The sequence below is a fragment of the Gorilla gorilla genome, chromosome 20, assembly GCF_029281585.2.
Source record: "Gorilla gorilla gorilla isolate KB3781 chromosome 20, NHGRI_mGorGor1-v2.1_pri, whole genome shotgun sequence".
In the NCBI taxonomy this organism is placed as follows: domain Eukaryota; kingdom Metazoa; phylum Chordata; class Mammalia; order Primates; family Hominidae; genus Gorilla; species Gorilla gorilla.
This window is the reverse complement of record NC_073244.2, coordinates 13,865,715-13,889,214: the sequence shown is the minus strand read 5'-3', so window position 1 is coordinate 13,889,214 and position 23,500 is coordinate 13,865,715. Positions and strand designations below refer to the sequence as shown.

General features: G+C 50.5%; 2 protein-coding genes across 9 annotated transcripts in view; one reads left to right on the top strand and one right to left on the bottom strand.

Moving 5' to 3' along the window:
- CCL25 (C-C motif chemokine ligand 25) overlaps nucleotides 1-3,900 on the bottom strand; it is a 56,351-nt gene extending 52,451 nt beyond the window's left edge. For 2 of the 8 annotated variants that reach the window (XM_019014374.2, XM_055371501.1), the window contains exon 1: nucleotides 3,700-3,844. The gene's annotated coding sequence lies outside the window, so the exon portion shown is untranslated. Of the gene's footprint in view, nucleotides 1-3,699 lie in introns of all 8 variants that reach the window. The other 6 variants (XM_055371498.1, XM_055371491.1, XM_055371492.1 and 3 more) reach the window with 5 other exon arrangements.
- ELAVL1 (ELAV like RNA binding protein 1) overlaps nucleotides 3,890-23,500 on the top strand; it is a 43,297-nt gene continuing 23,686 nt past the window's right edge. The window contains exons 1-2 of the mRNA XM_004059909.3: nucleotides 3,890-4,168; nucleotides 17,856-18,043. Coding sequence (XP_004059957.1) covers nucleotides 17,872-18,043 — 172 coding nt within the window. The 5' untranslated portion in view covers nucleotides 3,890-4,168; nucleotides 17,856-17,871. The remainder of the gene's footprint in view (nucleotides 4,169-17,855; nucleotides 18,044-23,500) is intronic.

Genomic DNA, 23,500 nt, shown 5'->3' with positions numbered 1-23,500 from the left:
GGGCTTGCTATGTTGTCCAGGCTGGTCTTGAACTCCTGGCCTCAAGTTATCCTCCCACTTTGGCTTCCCAAAGTGCTGGAGATTACAGGCATGAGCCACCGTTGTCTGGCCAGAAAGTCAGTTCTTTAATGGTACCAGCCACGTGCCAAGTGCAAAAAAAAAAAAAAAAAAACCCTACAAAACACACATGGAGGCCAGGTGCAGCAGCTCATGCCTGTAATCCCAGCACTTTGGGAGGCCAAGGCAGGCAGATCACGAGGTCAGGAGATAGAGACCATCTTGGCTAACACAGTGAAACCCCGTCTCTACTAAAAATACAAGAAAAAATTAGCTGGGCGTGGTGGTGGGTGCCTGTATTCCCAGCTACTCGGGAGGCTGAGACAGGAGAATGGTGTGAACCAGGGAGATGGAGCTCGCAGTGAGCCGAGATCACACCACTGCACTCCAGCCTGGATGACAGAACAAGACTCCATCTCAAAACAAAACAAAGCAAAGCAAAAAATATATATATAAACATTAGCCAGGCGTGGTGGTGCATGCCTGTAGTTCCAGCTACTCAGGAGGCTGAGGCAGAAGAATCGCTTAAACCCAGGAGGCAGAGGTTGCTGTGAGCTAAGATCACACCACTGCACTCCAGCCTGGGCAAAAGAGTGAGACTCTGTCTTAAAAAAAAAACAAACAGAAAAAAAACAGAGAAAACCCCATGGAGCCAGGGGCTACTGAATTGGACGGTGCTGATATGGAACATGCCCATTACCGTGGGAAGCTCTTCTGGACAGCACTGCGGCAGACAATGAAGAATGTAACCATTTGTTCAGTGCTCTCACCTCTTTTGGGTCCCTCTGCAAATGACAGCTCTTCAGCCTTCCCAATCATCCTCTTTCAAACAGCAACCCCCACATTCTTCCCCATGCTCTTTCCCCAATTTACTTTTCTTCTTAGCCTGTTCACCACTTGACATGGAAATCACTTGGTTTCTCTTCTGACTCCCCATCTAGCACTGCACAGTCTGATGCAGTATCCACTGGTAACGTGTGATGGTTGAGCCCTTGAAATGTAGCCAGTCTAACTGGAGATGTGCGGTGCTGTGCTGTGGAGTATAAGATACATACTAGATTTCAAAAGCAGGCAGGGGCCTGGCGCGGTGGCTCACCCCTGTAATCCCAGCACTATGGGAGGCCAGGGCGGGTGGATCACTTAAGGTAAGGAGTTCGAGGCCAGCCTGGGCAACATGGTGAAACTCTGTCTCTACTAAAAACACAAAAAATTAGCTGGGCATGGTGGCAAATGTCTGTAATCGCAGCTACTCGGGAGGCTGAGGCAGGAGAATCACTTGAACCCGGGATGGGGAGGTTGCAGTTAGCCGAGATCCCGCCACTGAACTCCAGCCTTGGCAACAGAGTGAGACTCTGTCTCAAAAAAATAAGAAAAAAAAAGCATGCAGGAAAGAAAAAGGACACAAAGTATCTTGTATTTTGGAAAGATAATAGATGCAAAACATCCTGTATTTTAAAATATTGACTACATTTTTAAATAATAACATATTCAACCTACTGAGTTAAATAAAACACATTACAACTAACATCACCTGTTTCTTTTTACTTATTTTAAACATGGCTAACAATGTAATCAATTTAAATTACATACCTCGCTGACAAATCTGTGGCTTGCTTATACTTTTTTTTTGAGATGTAATTTCCCTCTTTCACCTAGGCTGGAGTGCAGTGGCGGGATCTCGGCTCACTGCAACCTCCACTGCCTCAGCCTCCCGAGTAGCTGGGATTACAGGCTCCTGCCACCACGCCCAGCTAATTTTTGTATTTTTAGTAGAGACTGGGGTTTCACCATGTTGGCCAGGCTGGTCTTGAACTCCTGACCTGGTGATCTGCCCGCCTCGGCCTCCCAAAGTGCTGGGATTACAGGCGTGAGCTACTGTGCCCGGCCTGCTTTGTTTATACTTCTATTGCACCGTGATGACCCAGAATGCTGGCTACTATAAAATTTAACAATTAAATGTTAAATTTAACATTTAATTGAGCTAGGTGTGGTGGCACGTGCCTATAATCCCAGCTACTTGGGAGCCTGAGGCAGGAGGACTGCTTGAGGTCAGGAGTTAAACCTGTGGGATGATTGCACCTGTGAACAGCCACTGCACTCCAGCCTGGGCAACACAGTGAGACCCAATCTCTAAAAAGCTTTCCTAGGCCGGGTGGTGGCTCATGCCTGTAATCCCAGCACTTTGGGAGGCCGAGGTGGGTGGATTACTTGAGGCCAGGAGTTTGAGACCAGCCTGGCCAACATGGCAAAACCCCATCTCTACTAAAACTACAAGAATTAGCTGGGTGTGATGGTGCACGCCTGTGATCCCAGCTACTTGGGAGGCTGAGGCATGAGAATCACTTGAATAGGGACGCAGAGGTTGCAGTGAGCTGAGATCACACCACTGCATTCCAGCCTGCACAGCAGAGTGAGACCCTGTCTCAAAAAAAAAAAAAAAAAAAAAACTTCTAAGAAAATATGATTAAAAAAAGAAATAGGCTGGGCACCGTGGCTCACACCTGTAATCCCAACACTTTGGGAGGCCAAAGCAGGAGGATCACTTAAGTCTAGAAGTTTGAGACCAGCCTAGGCAATACAGCAAGACCTCATCGCTACAAAAAAATAAAAAATTAGCCAGGCATAGTGGCACATCCTGTAGTCTCAGCTACTCAGGAATCTGAAGCCGGAGGATTGATTGCCTGAGCTGGGGAAGTTGAGGCTGCAGTGAGCCGTGATCATACCACTGCACTCCAAATTGGGTGACAGAGTGAGATCCTGTCTCAAAAAAAAAAAAAAAAGAAAAAAGAAAAACAAAATTGTAGGCCAGGCGCAGTGGCTCAAGCCTGTAATCCCAGCACTTTGGGAGGCTGAGGCGGGCAGATCACGAGGTCAAGAGATACAGATCATCATGGCCAACACGGTGAAACCCCGTCTCTACTAAAAATACAAAAATTAGCTGGTTGTGGTGGCGCAGCGCCTGTAGGCCCAGCTACTTAGGAGGCTGAGGCAGGAGAATCGCTTGAACCTGGGAAGCGGAGGTTGCAGTGAGCCGAGATCACGCCACTGCACTCCAGCCTGGCGACAGAGCGAGACTCCGTCTCAAATAAATAAATAAATAAAAATAAAAAGACTATTATTTTCAGATCAAAAAAAAAAAAAAGAAAAAATTAGGCAGAGTGCAGGCATGCCTGTAATCCCAGCTCTTTGGGAGGCGGATCGCTTGAGTCCCGGAGTTCGAGACCAGCCTGGGCAACAGAACCAGAGCCCATCTTTATATAAAAAAAATTAAACATGTAGCTTGCATGTATTTCTACTAGGGCATTCTAGGCCAGCGCTGGTTTAGAATGTTAGCCCAAGAAGACCAGGTATTTTTTTTCTGCTCACTGCCCATACAGTGATTGACACACAGTAGGCGCTCAATGACATTTTAATGAATGAATGAGATGCTGAGCCTTCGGGAACTGGCTTGCTCAAAGAGCCAGCACCGATGGAGCGCTGACCACGTTCCATGCCCCGCCTCCTCAGCGCACCAGAGAAGGAAACTGAGGCCCGGCAAGGTGACGTCAGCTCCTGCCCAACGGCACGTAGTGCGGAAACGTCGGGGCCGGGATTCGAACCCAGGTTCTGTACCCGTAACCCCGGCGCGCTGACCGTTCCTACCTTACCGGGCGGCGGCAGGACAGACACGTGCGGGACACACGGCGAGCGCTCAACCAGAGGCGCCGCTCCTCAGCCACCGCCTTCCGTCAGCCTCCGAGGGCCGGAACCCAGTTCGCCCCCTCCGCGGCCATCGCTGGCTGCCCGCGTCTCCGCCGGCCGCGGAGCCCTTCGCAGGCGGCGCCGACCGGAAGTCCCGCCTCTCCCGCGCGCCCCGGGGCGCCGCGACAGCCACGCCGGCCAATGAGCACCGCGCCGTGGCGGACGTCGGCCAATGGGCTCGCGCGCCGGGGGGGCGTGTCCGGGCCGCGGGCCGGAGCGGGTCGTGCGCGCTGAGGAGGAGCCGCTGCCGCCGTCGCCGTCGCCGCCACCGCCGCCACCGCTACCGAGGCCGAGCGGAGCCGTTAGCGCCGCGCCGCCGCCGCCTCCCGCCCGCCCCGGAGCAGCCCCGGGCCCGCCCGCCCGCGTCCAGGTGAGGCGGTGGGGGGCCTTCCGCGGCGCCCGACGGGGTAGGCCGCGACAGGCCTGAGTTCGCCTGGCCTGGCCGCGGGGCGCCCGCGGGCCTGCACCGGCCGAGGCCCAGGCCGCGCCGGACCGGGGGAGAGGACGCGCGCTGGGGCCGCGGCGGGCGGGTCGGGGCGGGCCGGTGTGGGCGCCGGCGACAGGCCCCGGGGCCGGATTCCTCTGGCGCCTCGAGGGACGGGCGAGAGGGATACGGCGTGGGCATGCGCCGGGGGGCCGGGCTGCACGGCCGGGGGCCCCGGTCGCCTTGGAAGCCCGGGCTCCGGGGGCGGGAGAGTGGGGCCAGCTACGGGGGAGCGCCGGGAACGCTTTGAGCGCGCAGAGGTCACGGCCCACGGGCTTGCTCCCCCGGGAAATCCCACAGATTCTTTTGTGGTCGTTGTCAGAGCACCGCGGCCGGTGCGAGGTCCTTTGAGAAGTGTGCAAACCCTTCAGTAGATACACGGGAGTCCTGGGGGTAAAAAAATCGAAACTGCATCTTTTTTTGAGCGCCATTTCTAACAAAGCTGTTTGTGGGGCGTGGGACGTTAGGATTTGTAAAATATGTGTGTGTGCCTGTTGGAAACACAAGCTGCACACAGTTGAACAATGGGGGATGGATGCCCTTCCTTCCTTTTCCGGTGCTCTGGGCTGCGGGGCTTGTTAAAATGGGTTTTGGCCCCTACTGTGTGCAGGGCAGGTGGAGAAGAACTTCTGCACAACTTCTGCACGGGCTTCCCGTGGTGGGACTGAGCCCCCTTGCTAGAAAGTGTTCGTCTAAGATCCGGATGGCCAGAAATGGGAAGATGAGGAGAATGATCTGTCTAGAGCAGGGTTTCTCGACGTTGGCCCTACTGATGTTTGGGGTCAGATAGTTTTTGGTTGTGGTGGTAGTGGGGGCTTCCCTGTGCAATGTAGGAAGTTGAGCCGTATTCCTGGCCTCTACCCACTAGATGCCAGCAGTATCCCCATGCTCCAAGTCGTGAGGATCAAAAGTATCTCCAAACATTGCCAGATGGCCCGGGTTGCGGGGGAGGGGTCTCTTCCACTCTCACACGCACAGGTGAGAACCATTACTGAACTAAATGCTCTTCCTCCAAAAGTTCTAATGCCCTGGGAGATGCTCCCAGGATCTCGAACAAGCTTGACTCTGTTGAGCCTTAGTTTTCTTATCTGTAAAATGGGAAGGACAAAAGTGTGGTGCAAATTGAAGAGGGTGGGAAGCCCGTTGCGTTGTGCGTGGTCTGTGCCTGGTAGGCACTGAATAAATGATGTTGTACATAGCCACCAGTATTTATTGAGGATTTACTATGTGCTTGACACTTTGTGGACGTTTGTCTGCAGTCCTTGAGGCAGGTGATGTTATAATTTCCATTAATTTCCATTTTAGAGATGAAGAAACCGAGGCTTAGATGGGTCACTTGATATGACCAGTCAAATGACCAGTCTCATGCACTAAAGTGGCCGCGCCAGGGTTTGAACTCGGGCCCTCTGATTCAAAACCCTTACTCTTAACCACTCGATTGTACTGCTCCTATAATCACAAGGCTCCAGGGCACTCCACTCAGTTGTCATTGAATATTTTCTGTGTGCAAAGTTCTGTGCTGGGATCTATTATCAAATTCTGCAACTTCGAGGCCCACAAAGAGGTTGAGATACATGAACGTCTCCAAATGTGGAAGGAAATAATACTGTTTATGTTGATGCATTGGTTTTGAGCAGACAGAGTTTCAGTCTGGATGTGTTGAGTCTGAGATCATGGTGCTATTTCTTTTTTTTTTTTTTTTTTTTTTTTGAGACGGAGTCTCACTCTGCCGCCCAGGCTGGAGTGCAGTGGTGCCATCTCGGCTCACTGCAAGCTCCGCCTCCGCCTCCCGGGTTCACGCCATTCTCCTGCCTCAGCCTCCCGAGTAGCTGGGACTACAGGCGCCGGCTACCACGCCCGACTAATTTTTTGTACTTTTAGTAGAGACGGGGTTTCACCGTGTTAGCCAGGATGGTCTCGATCTCCTGACCTTGTGATCCGCCCGCCTCGGCCTCCCAAAGTGCTGGGATTACAGGCGTGAGCCACCGCGCCCGGACCATGGTTCTATTTCTTTTTTTTTTTTGTTCTTTTTCTTTTTCTTTTTTTTTTTTTTTTGAGACAGTTTCACCCTTGTTGCCCAGGCTGGAGTGCAGTTGTGCCATCTCAGCTCACTGCAACCTCAGCCTCCCAAGTAGCTGGGATTACAGGCAGCCGCCACCATGTCCAGCTAATTTTTTGCATTTTTAGTAGAGGTGGGATTTCGCCTTGTTGAGCAGGCTGGTCTCGAACTCCTGACCTCAGGTGATCCACCCACCTTGGCCTCCTAAAGTCCTGGGATTACAGGTGTGAGCCACCGCGCCCAGCCCATGGTGCTATTTCAAGTAAAAGAAATGAGAGAGTTATGAAAAAACTTTATGAAAATTTCTTGCCTCTCTCACTCTCCGCTTCCCATCTCTTCCCTCTTTCCACACTCCAGCAGGAGTTCTGTTCTGTAAATGCACATCTAATTGTATCCCTTCTAATTTAAAATCTTTGTGCAGAAAAAAGACACGTTTTCTTGACCTCTCTGGTGGCTTAAAAGATAAAGCTAGAAGCCCTTAGTTTGGAGTGCCAGTTCCTTCACACCCTAACCCTCCCCGCCCTTGCACGTAGACCCCAAACTCTAACCCTCCCTGCCTGTTGCAGCCTCCACCTGGAGACAGATCTCTTCCACCTGGAGATCCTTTGCTTATGCTCCATGGCTCAGCCCAGAGCTCACTGGCCGTTTGAAGCCTCGTCTGACTGCCACTCTTCCTCCACCCGCACCGGAATCAACTGTTCCCTCCTTAGTGTTCCCATCCCGTTCAGTTTATTGAATCGAATTCAAGGCTGAATGGCGAGAGAAGCGCAGCGCCCGGCTGGCGCCCCTAGGTGGCAGTAGCGAGGCGGTGCGGCCGACCCGAGCTGTGGGTCAGGGGAAGACCGACGGAAGCCAGCCTGTGGGAGGGAAGTGAGGCTCGCTCCCTCCTCTGAACGACTCTCCCTGCTCCGCTGCTGTGTCCTGGGCCCCCGCTAGGCTCTGGAGAGTGTGCATGATGTGTGTAGGTCATCTCAGCCCACTCTGATGAGTGCTGTGAGAATTATGCCCTGGCTGATGTGGAAGCCCAGAAAAGGGACATGGGTGGGCACAGGAGAGCCCAGAATGCTTCCTGGAGGAGAGGAGGCAGTAGCGGTGGGGAGGAGCTAACCAGGCAAAGACAATAGGGTGGGGCTTTGTAGGATAGAGCCAAGCCCGGAGGTGGGAACATCGCAGTGTTCAGAGAACATCGTGTGTTCAAAGAACCACGTGGGTTCTTTAGGGATAAGAAGGCTGAGATGGGTAGTGGTGGCAGGAGTGCTCAGGTGTCCACTGGGCAGAGGGCTTGGCTGTTACCCTGCAGGTAGGCCAGGGGTGGCTACTGAGCAGTTTTAGTTCACTGCTCACCCTGGTGGAGAGGCTGGGGGGAGACAAGGAGAAACCAGTCACAGGCTGTTGCAGTACTGAGGTGGCCCTGTAATGGCTGAACCGCTTGAGGGTCAGGACTGGGACTGCTTCTTTATTTTGTATGCCTGATGCTTTGCTCTGTGCCTGGCACGTGGTTGATATTTTGTCTGTGCCAGGGAAAGGAAAGATTGGCAGACTACTCAGAAGTGACTGGATCCAGGTACCTGTCAAACAGACATCTGTGGCTGGGTGTAGTGGCTCACACCTGTAACCCCAACAGCTTGGGAGGCCAAGGTGGAAGATTGCTCAAGGCCAGGAGTTCAAGACCAGCCTGGGCAACACAGCGAGATCCCATCTCTAAAAAAAAAAAAATTTTTTTTTAAGAGCGAGACGTTTATGTCAGGGGAAGGAATCACAGGAGAGGGAACAATCCTGAACAGCTCGATGGCCAGACTCATGTCACCATGAACAGAAACAGGCAGACTCAAGGAAGGGGAGTGACTAGGAGGAAGAAGATGAAGCTGGGTTTAGAGACACTGAGTTTGCAATCCCACTTAGGAGTCAGTCTAGCAGGAGGTGACAGGAATCTGAATAGGGATGGTGGCAGGACGGTGAGAGATCTCACATATCAAACGGGCAGGACATGGTGCTTGATTAGGTCCAAGGGCTAGAGAGAGGTGGCTTGGGGGACAGGTGGGGCTATGCCACCAAATGAAGTAATTCAGGGGGCGGAGGCGGTTTGAAGAGAGGGCAAGGACAGGAGGAGAGGAGATGAAGGTGTTTGTAGCTGCAGACAGGGAGGTTGGGGAGACATACATTCACCTTGATTTTGTTCATGAAGTGGGACTAGAGACAGGTACTCACTGTACCAGGCACTGTGGAGCAAGGGGTGACATCCCCAGTGGAGGAAGCTGAAGCTCTGGGAAGGGGAGCGACTTCTGCACAGTAGTTCAGCTGATGAGCAGGAGACTTAGTGCCCAGCTCGGGCCTGCCAGGCTCCAGAGCTCAGGGTTTTTTCCTGCCATGCCCTGTTGCTTTGCACTTCTGTGTGAGATCCCTGCAGTGGCCTTTGGCCTTGACCAGCCAGAAAGAAGCCAGAGCTCTTACCAGGGCTGTGGGGTGCCTGGACTGGGCCACAGGCCAGCCACACCTGACCTGCTCCTGCCCCGGGCTTCTCAGCCTGGCTGAAAGGGAATTGTCACTTAGCTGGAGCTGCTCCAGCCAGGCATCCTGCCCTTCTGTGGGCCATGGGCAGGGGCTTGGAAGAAGCTGGTGCCATGTCCACCTGAGACCTTGCCTTGCATGGCATTTATAACTGGGTCAGGTGGTGCTTTGGGTTTTTTCTGGCAGCAGAGCATTTCCTGAATGACCTAAGCCTTTTTTACCTTGAAGACTCAGAATGTTGCATCTGGAAAGGACCTTAAACATTATTGGGTCCAAGCCCTGTCAGATGATGTGTGAAGTGTCAAGATTGAGCCTGAAGATAGATTTGACTGTTCTAGTTTTGCTCTGGCTCAAGTGGTTTAGAATACCTGCTCCGTCATGGTGCAATGAAAGTGATTCTCATGCTTGCCTGGTGGAAAGCAGCCTCACTGCTTCACTCTTTTTCTGTCACACATAAAGACACACACATCTCTCTCCCCTGGTTATGCGCTAGATGATCGACGGATGTGAACAACATCACTGATGTCACATAGACAACCAAGATTGTTTAAAATAGTGCATTGGAGTCAAAAACCTTCAGAGATCATCCAAACAAGACTTCTCCCAGAGGCCAGGCACCGACGGTGACTCTCACCTCTAAGCCCAGTGCTTGGGAGGCTGAGGTAGGAGGATCACTTGACGTTAGGAGTTAAAGACCAGCCTGAACAACATGGCGAGACACCCCCCCGCCCCCGCCTCTACAAAACATAAAAAAGCGGCCAAGTGTGGTGGCTCATGCCTGTAATCCCAGCACTTTGGGAGGCCAAGGCGGGTGGATCACCTGAGGTCAGGAGTGCGAGAGCAGCCTGGCCAACGTAGTGAAACCCTGTCTCTACTAAAAATACAAAAATTAGCCGGGCGTGGTGGCAGGTGCCTGTAATCTCAGCTACTCGGGAGGCTGAAGCCGGAGAATCGCTTGAACCTAGGAGGCGGAGGTTGCAGTGAGCCAAGATCGCGCCACTGCACTCCAGCCTGGGTGACAAAGCAAGACCCCCCTCTCTGCAAAACATAAAAAAGCTTAGACAGAACTACATAGAGGACTTAGTAGGACTGCGTAGTGACACGCACCTGCAGTCCTAGGTACTTGGGAGGCTTAGGTGGGAGGATCACCTGAGCCTAGGAGGCCGGGGCTGCAGTGAGCCGTGATCATGCCTCTGCACTCCAGCCTGGTCTGAGAGCCAGCAGCCTCCTGTCCTGCTGTGTGACACACCCTGGCTTTGCCTGGGGACTCTTAGATGGCAATGGTATAACCTGGGCCCTCAAGGTTCTCACCACTGACATTGGTCATTGAGTGTAAGGCAAATAATGATAGGAGTGGTTGGGACAGTAACAAAGGTTTACAGCAATGGCATGGAGGCACTGAGAACTAGAGTAAGTAACCTGTTGTCCTGGGGGAAGGTGGCCTTTTATTTTTTATTTTTTATTTTTTTGAGACAGTCTCACTCTGTTGCCCAGGCTGGAGTGCAGTGGCGTGATTTTGACTCACTGCAACCTCTGCCTCCTGCGTTCAAGTGAGTCTCCTGTCTCAGCCTCCTGAGTAGCTGGTACTATAGGCATGCACCATCACGCCCAGCTAATTTTTGTATTTTCAGTGTAGACAGGGTTTCACTATGTTGGCCATGCTGGTCTCAAACTCCTGACCTCAGGTGATCCGCCTACCTCGGCCTCCCACATTGCTGGGATTACAGGCATAAGCCACCACGCCAGGCCAGGAAGGTAGCTTTTTAAAGATGAGCCAGCCTGGTGTAGTGGCTCTCACCTATAATCCCAGCACTTTGGGAGGCCCAGGTGGGAGGATGACTTGAAGCCAGCATGGGCACAAAATGAGACCCTTATCTCTAAAAAAATTTAAAAATCAGCCGGGTATGGTGGCACACACCAGTAGTCCCAGCTACTTGGGAAACTGAGGCAGTTTGAGGCTGCAGTGAGCCGTGATTATGCCACTGCACTCTAGTTTGGCAGCAGAGCAAGACCCTGTCTCAAAAGAAAAATAAGTAAAAATAAAAGTGAGCTGGGAGGCCAGGCATGGTGGCTCACACCTGCAATTCCAGCACTTTGGGAGGCCAGAGTAGGAGGATCACTTGAGCTTGGGAGTTCAAGACCAGCCTGGGCAACAAAGCGAGACCCCCATCTCTTTAAAAAAAAAAAACACTAATTTTAAAAAATGAGCTGGGAAGTGAAGGAGAGGACACTAGTGCCCTGCAGAGGGAACAGCCAAAGCAGAGGCCTGTAGCATATTGGCAAGAAGCTGGAGTGAGCGGGAAGGGAGGGTGGTGACTGAGGCTGGAGAACCACCTGGGTCCGATTGTGAAGGGCCTTGCCAGTTTGACAGTTGCACTGTCGTGGCAACTTGAGGCCTGGCCCTGCCACTTACTAACGGCATGCCTGACCGTGAGCATCATCGTGTGACCGCCGAGCCTCAATGGGTGGTGACCACTGACAGGGAAGACCAGAGGGGTGAGCATCTTGATTGCAGGACAGTGCAGGCCTTGCACCTCGAGAGACAGAAGTGGCTACGACTTGGGAGTCAGTGGTAACTGAGTGGTGACAAGGCCCAGTTGTGGTTGGAGCTTGTGGGATAGAAGCTGATTTTGGCCCAGGATTGATGATGCAGATTTGGAGAAGGTCAAGGGAAGGGCCTCCAGAGAGGAGGGTGGGGGCCCAGAAACGTCATGAAACTGCTTTGCAGGGCAGGTTGTTGGTTTCTCCCGTGTTACTAGTTGACCAAGAACTTGACCTGCAGGGGCTGCTCAGCCTTGACTCAGAGTGTGAGGAGGAACAGGGCTGCAGAGCAGAAGTTCTCTTTTTAAACCTTTTAAAATTTATTTTTATTGTGGTTTTGTTGTTGTTTTTGAGGCAGGATCTCACTCTGTCACCCAGGCTGGACTGCAGTGGCACAATCGTAGCTAACTGCAGTATTGACCTTCCAGGCTCTAGTGATCCTCCCAGCCGAGCCCCCTGATTAGCTGGGATTGCATACAGGTGTGCATCACCATTCCTGGGTAATTTTTAATTTTTTTTTTTTTTGTAATGATGGCATCTCTGTGTGCTGCCCAGGCTGGTCTTGAACTCCAGGCTTAAGCAGTCCTCCCACCTTGGCCTCTGAAAGCGCTGGGATTAAAGGCATGAGTCGCCACACTCAGACAATTTATTTTTAAATTTGCATGTAGGAAAATTCATTTTTTCGAGTAGAGTTCTCTGAGTTTTGACAAACGGATAAAGTTGTTTGATTACCACCATAATAAAGATTGGAAAGTTCGCTCTCCCACAAACAGAAATACTCCCTCCTCCTGTCCCTGTGTAATTGATTTTTCCCCTCACTCCCTAACCCCAGCGACCACAGATCCATCCCTGTGGTTTTGCCTTTTCCAGGAAGGCACAGAAATGATGTGGCAAGATGTATTTGAGATTCACACAAGTAGCATGAATTGGTGATACCTTTTATTGCCAGGTAGTATTCTGTTGTATGGTGTATCCTAGTTTATCCATGAATGGCTTGAAGAATATTTGGGTTGTTGTAGTTTTGGATGATTATGAATAATGCCGCTCTGCACATTTATATACAGATTTTTGTGTGAATATAGATTTTCCTTTCTATTGCCTTAATACTAGGAGTAGGATTGCTGGATCCAATGCTAAGTGTATATTTCACCGTAAGAAACTGCCAATCTGTTTTCCAAAGTGGCTGTCACATTTCGCATTTTTGCATTCCCACCAGCAGTGCATGAATATTCTGGCTTCTCCACATCCCTGCCAGCACTTGACATTGTCTGTTTTGTTGCTGTTGGTTGTTTTTGTTTTATTTTGCTTTAGCCATTCTAATAAGTGGGTAGCGGTGTCTCGATGTGGTTTTAATTTGACTAATGATGTTGAGCATCTTTTCATGTGCCTGTCTGCCATCCATATATATTCTTTGGTATAGTATCTGTTCAAATCTTTTGCCATTTTTGAAACCAGGTTGTTTGCTCATTATGTTGTTTTTGGTTTTTGGAGATGGAGTCTGGCCCTATCGCCCAGGTTGGAGTACAGTGGCGCGATCTCAGCTCATTGCAACCTCTGCCTCCAAGGTTCAAGCAATTCTCCTGCCTCAGCCTCCCCAGTAACTGAGATTACAGATGCCCACCACCACGCCTTGCTAATTTTTTTTGTTGTTGTATTTTTGTAGAGATGGGATTTCACCATGTTGGCCAGACTGGTCTCAAACTCCTGACCTCAGGTGATCCACGCACCTCGGCCTCCCAAAGTGCTGGAATTCCAGGCGTGAGCCAGCACACTGGCCTGCTTCTGTTTTGAGAGCTTAAAAAAAAGTGTTCTGGGCCAGGCGTGGTGGCTCACGCCTGTAATCCCAGCACTTTGGGAGGCCGAGGTGGGCAGATGGGCAGATCACGATGTCAGGAGATAGAGACCATCCTGGCTAACATGGTGAAACCCCGTCTCTACTAAAAATACAAAAAATTAGCTGGGCGTGGTGGCGGGCGCCTGTAGTCCCAGCTACTTGGGAGGCTGAGGCAGGAGAATGGCATGAACCCGGGAGGTGGAGCTTGCAGTGAGCGGAGATCATGCCACTGCACTCCAGCCTGGGTGACAGAGCAAGACTCCATTTCAAAAAAAAAAAAAAAAAGAGTTCTGGGTTGGGTGAGGTGGCTTACGCCTATAATTCTAACACTTTGAGAGGCCAAGATGGGAGGATCACTTGACACCAGGAATTCAAGACCAGCGTGGGCAACATAGTGAGACCCTATCTCGACAAAAAATAAAAAATTAGCCGGAAGGCTGAGGCAGGAGGGTTGCTTGAACCCAAGAGTTTGTGGCTGCAGTGAGCTATGATTATGGCATTGCACTTCAGCCTGGGCAGTGGAGTGAGACTTTGACTCAAAAAAAAAAAAAGTGTTCTGACTACAAGTCCCTTTTGCGAATGTTTACTCCAGTTGGTGGATTTTAATTCTCCTAGCAGTATCTTTCACAGAGCAAAAGTTTTAAATTTTGATGATACCCAGTTTATCCATTTTTTTTTTTTTTAACGAAGTGGGCTTTTGGTGTTGTGTCTGAGAAATCTTTCCCCAGCCCAATGCCACAAAGATTTTTCTCCAAGAAATTTTATATTTTTACATTTTAAAACAGAGGTCGGCAGATTTTTTGTGTGTGAAGAGCCAGATGGTAAATATTCTCAGCTTTTTTGGCCATACGGTTGCTACTACTTAACTGTGTTATTGTAGTACAAAACTATCTATAGACAGACAATACATAAACAAATGAGACAAGCTGTGTTCCAATAAAACTTTATTTATAACAACAGGCAGTGGGCCAGATTTGTACCACAGGCCATGATGTGTGTTTCAGAAGGTCCACTTTTCCCAGGCCTAGAGGATACCACACTGTGGACAGTAAGCCTGGGGCAGCCATTGTCCATCTCACCGTCCATGAAAGCAGAATGAGGGAAAAAGCAAAGTAGATGCCTAACTCTTAGAGAAAGGGCGAGGAGAAGGAAAGGTAAAGGAAAAAAGAGAAAGAAAGAAGGGAAATGCTTGAATTACATTTTGAGCAAGCTTCAATGTGCATTTTAATTCTTCAGTGTTAACCCTTGTGGTCTGTTTGGATCAGCTTCCAGCAAATGTTTTTGTCTGTTTGTTTGTTTTTGAGCCAGTGAGCTATTCTAAAATCTCGTGGCCACAGATGGTGTAACAGACACGTGGAGTTTCTCATGATTAAACTCCATAGGTCCCGAGCTGCTACTGAAAGTTGAAATTTAGCCATTTCCCATTAACGAATATTTAGAATTCTATCCAGTTTTATACTCTTATGAACCATGAGGTAGTGCCTTCCTTGCACTTTTTGTTTTGTTTTGTTTTGAGACAGAGTCTTACTCTGTTGCCCAGGCTGGAGTGCAGTGGCGCCATCATGTCTCATGCAGCCTTGATCTCCTGGGCTCAAGCGATCCTCCCTGCCTTTGTCTCCCGAGTAGCTGAAACCACAGGCATGGGTCACCATGCCCACTAAATTATTTTATTTTTTGTTGAGAGTCAGGGTCTCACGCTGTTGTCCAGACTGGTCTTGAACTCCTGCACTTGCGTGATTATTTCTGTAGAAAGATCCTGCAGTTGTGAGTCAGAAGGTTCTACCATCTCATACTCAATCAGTAGCAGGTGATCTTGCGCTGGATTTTATTCCATGTGACTGGCAGAAAATAGCATCTGGTTTTCTTTTGCATTTTCCTCATTGTTCACGAAGATGAAGTTCAGTGTCTTTTTCTGGACTTATGAGCCATTTGAATTTAAGGCCTTTATAAATTGCTGCTCACATCCTTTGCCTACTTCCCTCTTGGTTACGTCTCTTCTTTTATCCCTTACCAATTTGTAGATGTTCCGAATCAAGTTTTCCCAACCTCGGCAGTACTGACATTTGGGGTTAGATAATTCTTGGTTGTGGGGCCGTCCTGTGCCCTGAAGGATGCTTTACAGCTCTCTGACTTCTACCCACCAGGTGTCAGTAGCACCCCCTCCCCCTGACCCCTGGCCCTGACCAAGTCACAGTAACCAAAAATGTCTCCAGACATTGCCCTGTGTCCCCTTGGGGGCAGAATGGCCCAGTGTGAAAACCACAGGTCTAAATAATAGAATATGCAGTGAATCTTTTCTCTAGGCTACTCCTCCTCGTCTAGGTCTGTGATGCCTTTTGCTGTACAGAAGTTTTTAATTTCATGGAGTCTCACTTTTCAGTCTTTTTTTCTATGGCTTTTGATGCTAACCTACTTTTTAAAGAGCAGGGAGCATAGGACATCCTCAAATAAAAGAAATGCTAGGAAATTGTACTGATTTTGCACATTGTCTGAGAGTAGTAGGAGGGTAGGGAAGACCTGGATGTTTCTACCAGGAAGAAAGAAACCAGACCTAATTCTTCCCTCGGCGTTGATTCAGGGAGTAGGTAGGAAATCTCCACATGAGAGGTGTGTTCAGATTTTTATGTAACTGCTGGCAAGGCTATTTTTAAAGAAGGCCAAAGGCGCATGACCGTGGGCACTGGGTGTTCAAACATAACAGAATTGAGCAACAGGGATCTGGGGAAAGGGATGGGCTCTCACCGAGACCTCCAGGCGGGTGGCCATCCACAGGGATGCCTACCTGTGTGTTTAGAGGCAGGGATGAGGGGCCTCTGAGAAGTGAGCCCAGTGTGCGGCGCACTTTCAGCAGGGCGGGCTCGGCATACTTGGCCGCATTGATCTGGACTCTTCTCCAAAGTCATCACTGGCTCTGATGTTTATCACTGAAAGGAAAGACTTCAGCAACTGAGAAAGACATTTCAAAGCCTGCAAACTGTGAAGACCAAGTTCCTCTGACTGGTAGAGAAACCCTCACGTCTTTCCAGCTCAGTCACTGCGTCTTTGGGAATAAACAGGTGCAGAGGACCATTGCCTACCTGCCCCCTCAGCAGCAGGGTGTCCAGGGGTGGGGTTCAGGTACACCCCACAGGCTCTGGACATGGGGAGAAAGCAATCGGAAATCTGGAATTCTCTCGAGAGACAACCCAAAGGCTTTTTTACAGGATCTTAAATTGTGGTGCTGGAATTGTTTGTAGGTCTCTCCGAAGCCCTCTTAGTGAACTTGGAGTTGTTCTGTTTTGTGTCCATAGACTATTTTTTAGAGCAGTTTTAGGTTTACAGAAAAATTGTGGAGAACACTCGTTCCGTAGCATTACAATGAAGTATTGACTGAATAAAATTTTTTTTAAATAGAAAGAAGCCGGACACAGTGGCTCATGCCCGTAATCCTAGCACTTTGGGAGGGTGAGATGGAAGGATTACTTGAGGCCAGGAGTTCAAAATTAACCTGGGCAAGATACCATCTCTACAAAAAGTTTTAAAAATCAGCCAGGCGTGGTGGCGCATGCCTGCGTTCCCAGCTACTCAGGAGGCTGAGGTGTGAGGATCGCTTGAGGATCTCCCAGGAGCCTTGGCTGCTCTGAGCTGTGATGGCGCCACCACACCCATTATTAGCATCTCACATTCACGTGGTACCTCTGTTATTCTTGGTGAATCAATATTGACACATTATTAGTAACTAAAGCACGTAATTCAGATTAGAGTTCACTCTGTATGTTGTTCATTCTATGGGTTTTGACAAACATGTATTGTCACATCCACCACTATATATCATGCAAAATAGTTTCACTGCCCTAAAACCTTGACAATCCCGTGTTCCACTATTTGTTGTCCCCCCCACCCCGACCTGCATCCCTGGCAACCATTGATCTTTTTCTCTGTAGTGTGCCTCTTCCAGAAGGTCATAGAGTTGGAATCATACAGTGTATCACTTAACAGTATACATTTAAAGTTCCTTTAAATGTCTTTCCTAGCTTAATAGCTCATTTCTTTTTATCATCAAAAAATATGCCCCTGTGCAGCTGACCCACATGAATGGAGTCTGTTCATTCATTCACCCATTGGAGGAGATCCTGGTTGCTTCCAGGTTTTGGCAATTATGAGTGAAGCCGCTGTAAACATCCACGTGCAGATTTTTGTGTGGCTGTAAGTTAACATGCAGCGTAGAAAAGAATCTCTAAGTGCAGGGCCAGATGCTGTGGCTCATGCCTCTAATCCCAGCACTTTGGGAGGCTGAGGCAGGTGGATCACCTGAGGTCAGGAGTTCGAGACCAGCCTGGCCAACACGACGAAACCCCGTCTCTACTAAAAAGACAAAAATTAGCTGGGCATGGTGGCAAATGCCTGTAATCCCAGCTACTCAGGAGGCTGAGGTAGGAGAATCACTTGAACCTGGGATCCAGAGGTTGCAGTAAGCCGAGATTGTGCCACTGCACTCCAGCCTGGGTGACAGAGTGAGACTCTGTCTCAAAAACAAAACAAAACAAAAAAAAAAGAAAGAAAATCTCTAAGTGCAAATGCAGTTACTAGTTTTGCCTTCATATACTGCAGTATGAACATTTTGAATTTACTTGCTCTTTTTCTCTTGGCAGATTTTTGAAAAATACAATGTCTAATGGTTATGAAGACCACATGGCCGAAGACTGCAGGGGTGACATCGGGAGAACGAATTTGATCGTCAACTACCTCCCTCAGAACATGACCCAGGATGAGTTACGAAGCCTGTTCAGCAGCATTGGTGAAGTTGAATCTGCAAAACTTATTCGGGATAAAGTAGCAGGTAAAGAAATGGAGGCGTTTTAGTAAACCGGGTATTGGTGGCCATCCTTTGGGCACTGTCTCCTTTGCCTGTAACTCTGTGGCATTCCTCAGTGCAGGATAACTACAGCCTTGAAACGATGGCTGTGAAGTTTCATTTTTATTTCAAACTCTGTCCATTGCTCTTGTATAAGATCGGACATAAGTTCCCAAAAGAGGAAAAATTCATTGTAAGACAGAGAGCATGTACAAAATAAGACAGTGGGAGGAGAGGAAGGAACCAGAGACAGGGCATTCTGAGAGCTGGAAGGGGCTGGAGAACCACAGCCTGACCTGGCTTGGCCTGGGCAGATTGATTGGGTCCCACGTGTGGAAGGGACCCTGGCGAGTGTACTGTCCAGGGCAGGCACAGGTAGGCCTGCCCCTGTATGTCCAGGCCCCCATGCTTGGTCAGGCCCAGGTCAGCAGAACACCGAGGACCTCGTGGACAGCCCTTCGTTATGTTTGGGCTGCTCTGTCTACTGTCAACGCCATCAACTTGAACTTCTGCACCACGCTGAGCTTGAACTCTCAGAGGGGCAGGAGCCTGGCAGCTAAAAGCCCTGCTGTTCCACTCCCTCACAGTGGGACTTCTAAGCCTTTGTGTCCCCATCCGGAATGTGGAGATTGTGGCTTCTACATCCTGGTCCCTACCTCGTAGGTGTTTGCAGAGGTCCTGGCACCTGTGAAGGCCTTCCTTACAGAGTGGCCTCCATTCTGAGAGCATGGCTTCAAGGACTCGGGAGAGAATTACAGACAGACCATGTGCGGAGCTCTCCTCCTCCTCCTCTCCCAATGGCCCCTCTTCCTCCTCTTCCCTCTACCCGCCCCCACCCCCCTGCCTTCCTTTCTGTCTCCGCCCTGCTTTAGGAAGCCAAGGAGTGGCCAGTCCTCTCGGGGCTCTGTCTGCCACCCTGGATTTGGGGACTGTGATTCCCTATACTGAAAACTCACTTCAGGCTGGGCATGGTGGCTCACACCTATAATCCCAGCACTTTGGGAGGTCGAGGTGGGAGGATCACTTGCTCAGAAGTTCAAGACCAGCCTGGGCAACATGGTGAAACCCCATCTCTACGAAAAATACAAAAACTTAGCTGGGCGTGGTGGCCCGCATCTGTGGTCCTGGCTATTTGGGGGCGCTGAGGCAGGAGAATTGCTTGAGTCTCGGGGGTTGAGGTTGCAGTGAGCTGAGATTGCACCTTACCAAGTACCACTTGGTACTAAAGTGTCTTCTACACTTTAGCCTGGGCAACATAGTGAGACCTTGTCTCAAAAAAAAAAAAACTAATTTAAAAGTTGAATGCTGGGCACGGTGGCTCATGCCTATAATCCCGGCACTTTGGGAGGTCAAGGCAGGCAGATCACCTGAGGTCAGGAGTTCGAGACCAGCCTGGCCAACATGATGAAACCCTGTCTATACTAAAATTCAAAAATTAGCCAGGCGTGGTGGCGCACGCCTATAATCCCAGCTACTCAAGAGGCCGAGGCAGGAGAATCACTTGAACCTGGGAGGCGGAGGTTGCAATGAGCTGAGATTGCGCCACTGCACTCCAGTCTGGGCAACAGAGTGAGACTCTGTCTCAAAAATAAAAAGTTAAAAAAAGTTTCTATTATGAAACATTTCAGGCATACATGAACATAGAGTGATGTGTTGAACCTGATGTACCCATCATTGCACTTTATCTTCAACATTTCCCCAGTAACCTTAAGACACCTGACCCCCAAATGACTCCCAAAGAGCCTATCTGGCCGCTCTACAGGGAATTAGCTCTTCAGATGCAGGCACTGAATAAGAAAGCCTTCTCTCCTTCCAACTCCAAGAGTCTGATTTAATAAACGCCTTCTCAATAGGGATTTTACGCAGTATACAAACTTGAGCAGTGTTAGAATGTTCTAGAAGCCAGCATCTCTCTCCTGCTCCAGGAGACCATCCTAAATAAGAGAAGGGTTTTAAAATTCTCCTGTGCCACTAACAATTCTCACCTTTTTCCTCTTTCTGGTGGAAGGGAATTTTCCTTGATATTCCTGAGCACCAGAGATATTGCAAGCATTCCCATGGAATTTGCAGTCATTTTCCTGCAACCTGACTTCTTTGTCTGTTCCCTTGTGGTTTTCACAGGAATGTGAGCTATGCTAAAGGAACACCTAGATTTGGCTCAATCTGGAGAGAACTGGTTTTGAGAATCAGTGAAGGCTGCAAAAGTGTAATTTGGAAATTATTTCAGTTCAGAGGTGAGCCCTGTCTTATCTTTGGACAGTAGTTAGTAACTGGCGCACCAGGAGTTGTGGAGTGGCTGGGCCTGGGCTTTCATCTTGGCCCAGCCTCTTGTTAGCAGCCCTTCAAGTGACTGGAGCTTTATGGAGAACATGCTGCAACCTGGCTTTGCTCAGCCTGCCGCCAGTGTGGGCAAACCTCTTCGCTGGCAGGGCCCGGGGCGCGGCGCTAGGTCTCACCACCCCTCTCCCCAGCCAACGGCTTTCTCCCAGCCTCCCAAGACAGCCTCTCACCCGGCCAGGCAGGCACCCCGGCGAATCTGATCCCTGGCCTAGCTCAGCTCACAACACGGGTGTCCCCGAGCCCCACAGCAGCCATTTCCCCGTGTTTACCCTCCTCGGTCCTCTGACCACCCCCTTCACCCTCAGCTGATGACCACCTCCCGCTTCGCAGTGGAACTAATAGCGTCTCCAGCTCTCCAGCCCCGATCCTCCCTTCCCTTCCCTTCCCGGCTTCCCAAGAGCCTCAGGCTCTCCAAGTGCCCACTTTTCCTGGGCTTCGAGTGTCTTGAAAGGAATTCCTTCCAGGCTTCCAGCTTCCTCTAGCTCGGAGTTCCTCCACATCTGTGGCTCCTGACGTCAGGGCTGGACGCTGCACTGGACACTGCAGGGTGTTGAGCAGCATCCCTGGCCTCCACCCACGTGGTCCCAGTAGTGACATCCCAGTGGTGAAACCCAAAAATGTCCTGACATTGCCGCATGTCCCCTGGGAGGCAGAGTCTCCCCTAGCGAGAGCCACTGCTGTGTGTGTTGGCCTCCCACCCACATACTGTCCTGTTCCCTGTCTCCACCTCCTTCCAGAAGCATCCTCTCCCATTGGCTTTCAGGAGCACCTCCTCCTCCCACCTGTCTAACTGCCCCTGAGGCCATGCCCCATCTGTCTTTAGCGCCTTTCCCCAGCCTTTGACTCAGCCGGTTATGCCAGAGGGTTATGCTCAGAGGGTTATGCTCAGAGGGTTATGCTCAGAGGGTTATGTCATTCTCCTCTTCTTCCAAAGCTGACACTCAGGGTGGGCAGAGTCACCTCATGGCTCCCAGCTGCCCCTGTCTGCCACCTCCTTTTTGACCAGAAGGCTGTCCTGAGCTCCAGACGCCCTTGGCCCCTTAAATTCAGTATATTCCTAACTGACCTGACTCTCCCTAAAGCCAGCCACTCGTTTCCAGTTGTCCCCACCTTAGCCGATGGCACCACCATCCACTTGGTAGCTCTGCTCAGAAATCTAGGCGTGTCCTTGGCTCTCATCCTCCTGGGTGTTTCTTCAGTCCATCCCTTTCCCCTCTCTCCTCAGCCACCATTCTAGCCCAGGACACCACTGCTGGTGGCCTGCGCTGTCGTTTTGGCCTCTTAACTGGCCTCCTCTGCTCCCTGAAGACCACTGTCCTCACTGCAGCAGAGGGGTCTGTTTGACAGCCCGCATGTGACCCTGTCACTCCCCTCCTCAAACCGTTCAGGTCCTGGTCGTGTTTGCTTAAGGAGGCCTCCCCTGGCCCAAGTGTCAGATGCTCCGCTGTGGGTTCCCATGGCACCTGGGCCGACCTGCACTGTGGGGTTTCCACCTGGCACTGAGCTGGAGCTTTCTGGTCCAGCACATCAGTATCTCTCCTGGAGGGAGGAGCTTTGTTAATCTCCGTAGCCCTAGACATAGCCAGTCGGTGTTTGCAGAGTGAAGGAAGGAGTGAATGAATGAGTGGTGCTGGGGATGGGGGAGAGTGCAGATCATCATTCAGCAAATACTGGTTGAGTGCCAGCCATGGGCTGGGCACTGGTGGCGGGAGGAAGGAGGGGCTGTGATGATGGCTGGGAGGAAGGGACTGCCCCATGTGCTGCTCTCAAGACTCGGAATGTTTCTGGCTGGCCTGGCCCTGGTCCCTATGTTGGGGATATGGCGTTGGTTGGTTGTTGGCTGTTCCACCCACAAACACCAGCTAAGGAGGCCACTGCAGCGCCCGGTGGTCCTGCCCACTGCCTTCCTGCGCAGCCCTGCCCCAGTGTCTGGTCTCTCCACAGTGGCCCCATATGTCCCTCTGGGGATCAGAAGGAGTCAGCCCTCTACCCTCATGGATGACCTGTCATGCCGGAGCCACCAGGCTGCAGCCCCATTCACGGCTTCTGTCTTGCTGTATATCTCTGGTCGGGTTAAAGCCCACACCGCTGCCCAAGGCTTTAACCACATCCCGGAGGAGGGGGTGTCCCGAGAGGGTAGGGACACCCCTGGGCGCCTGCCCCCTCTCCCCACTTGCTGCACCCTCCCCCACCGCCCGCACCCCCCGGTCAGGCTCTACTCTTGGGCGCTTGTGATTCTCTGAACACTGTTCCCTCTGCAGGAATGTCCTTCCGGACTTTCCCAGCCTGACGGCTTTTTTCTTAATATGAGTCATGTTTGCTCCTCACAGAAAAAAAAACTTAAGCATGAGCCAAGCAGAAACAAACAAACAAACCAAAAATCACCCACAATCACACCGCTGTTAGCTTTTGGGCACATGTCCCTCCAAACGATTTTCTTTACGTATTCATGGCTATAAGCAGTCACGTACTTCTACAGAATGGGCTCTTCTCTCAGGCTGTGGATAAACTTTCCTTACTGTATCTGGACATTTTTCCACTTCGCTGAACATCTCGCGATCCCATCATCATCGGTCGCATGGTATTCTGCTTCCCATTTGTTGATATTTGAAAGCCCTGCTGACATAAATGTCCTGGCACAAATCTTTGCTCACTGGTTATTTCCATAGAAAGTCTTCCTGCCTGTGAAGCAGCAGATGGGAGAGCACACCTTTTAAAGGCTCTTGGTCCCTGTCGCTAACTTGCTCTCTGGGGGATGCTTAGTTCACCCTTCCTTCTGTCCAGCCCTGCTATCCGCTAGCCTTGGCAGGATTTCTCACCTTTGCCACCCTGTGAGGGACGAGCGACATCCGATCAGGGTGATTCCTATTTCGAGTGAAGTTCATCACTGTTTCTATTTAGTGGTTGTTTGTACTACTTTTGTAAAATACCCTTCTTGTCCTTTGCCTGTTTCTTTTCTTTTGCAGACCTTTCCTGTTTCTTATTTATTGCTGAATTAATTCAGTCCCCACCTCCAGTCTCTGTCTCTCAGTGAAGTCTTCCCTTGAGCCTTTAAAGAGAGAACTCACGGGACCTGCCCTCACGGTGCAGAGGAGGGCTTCA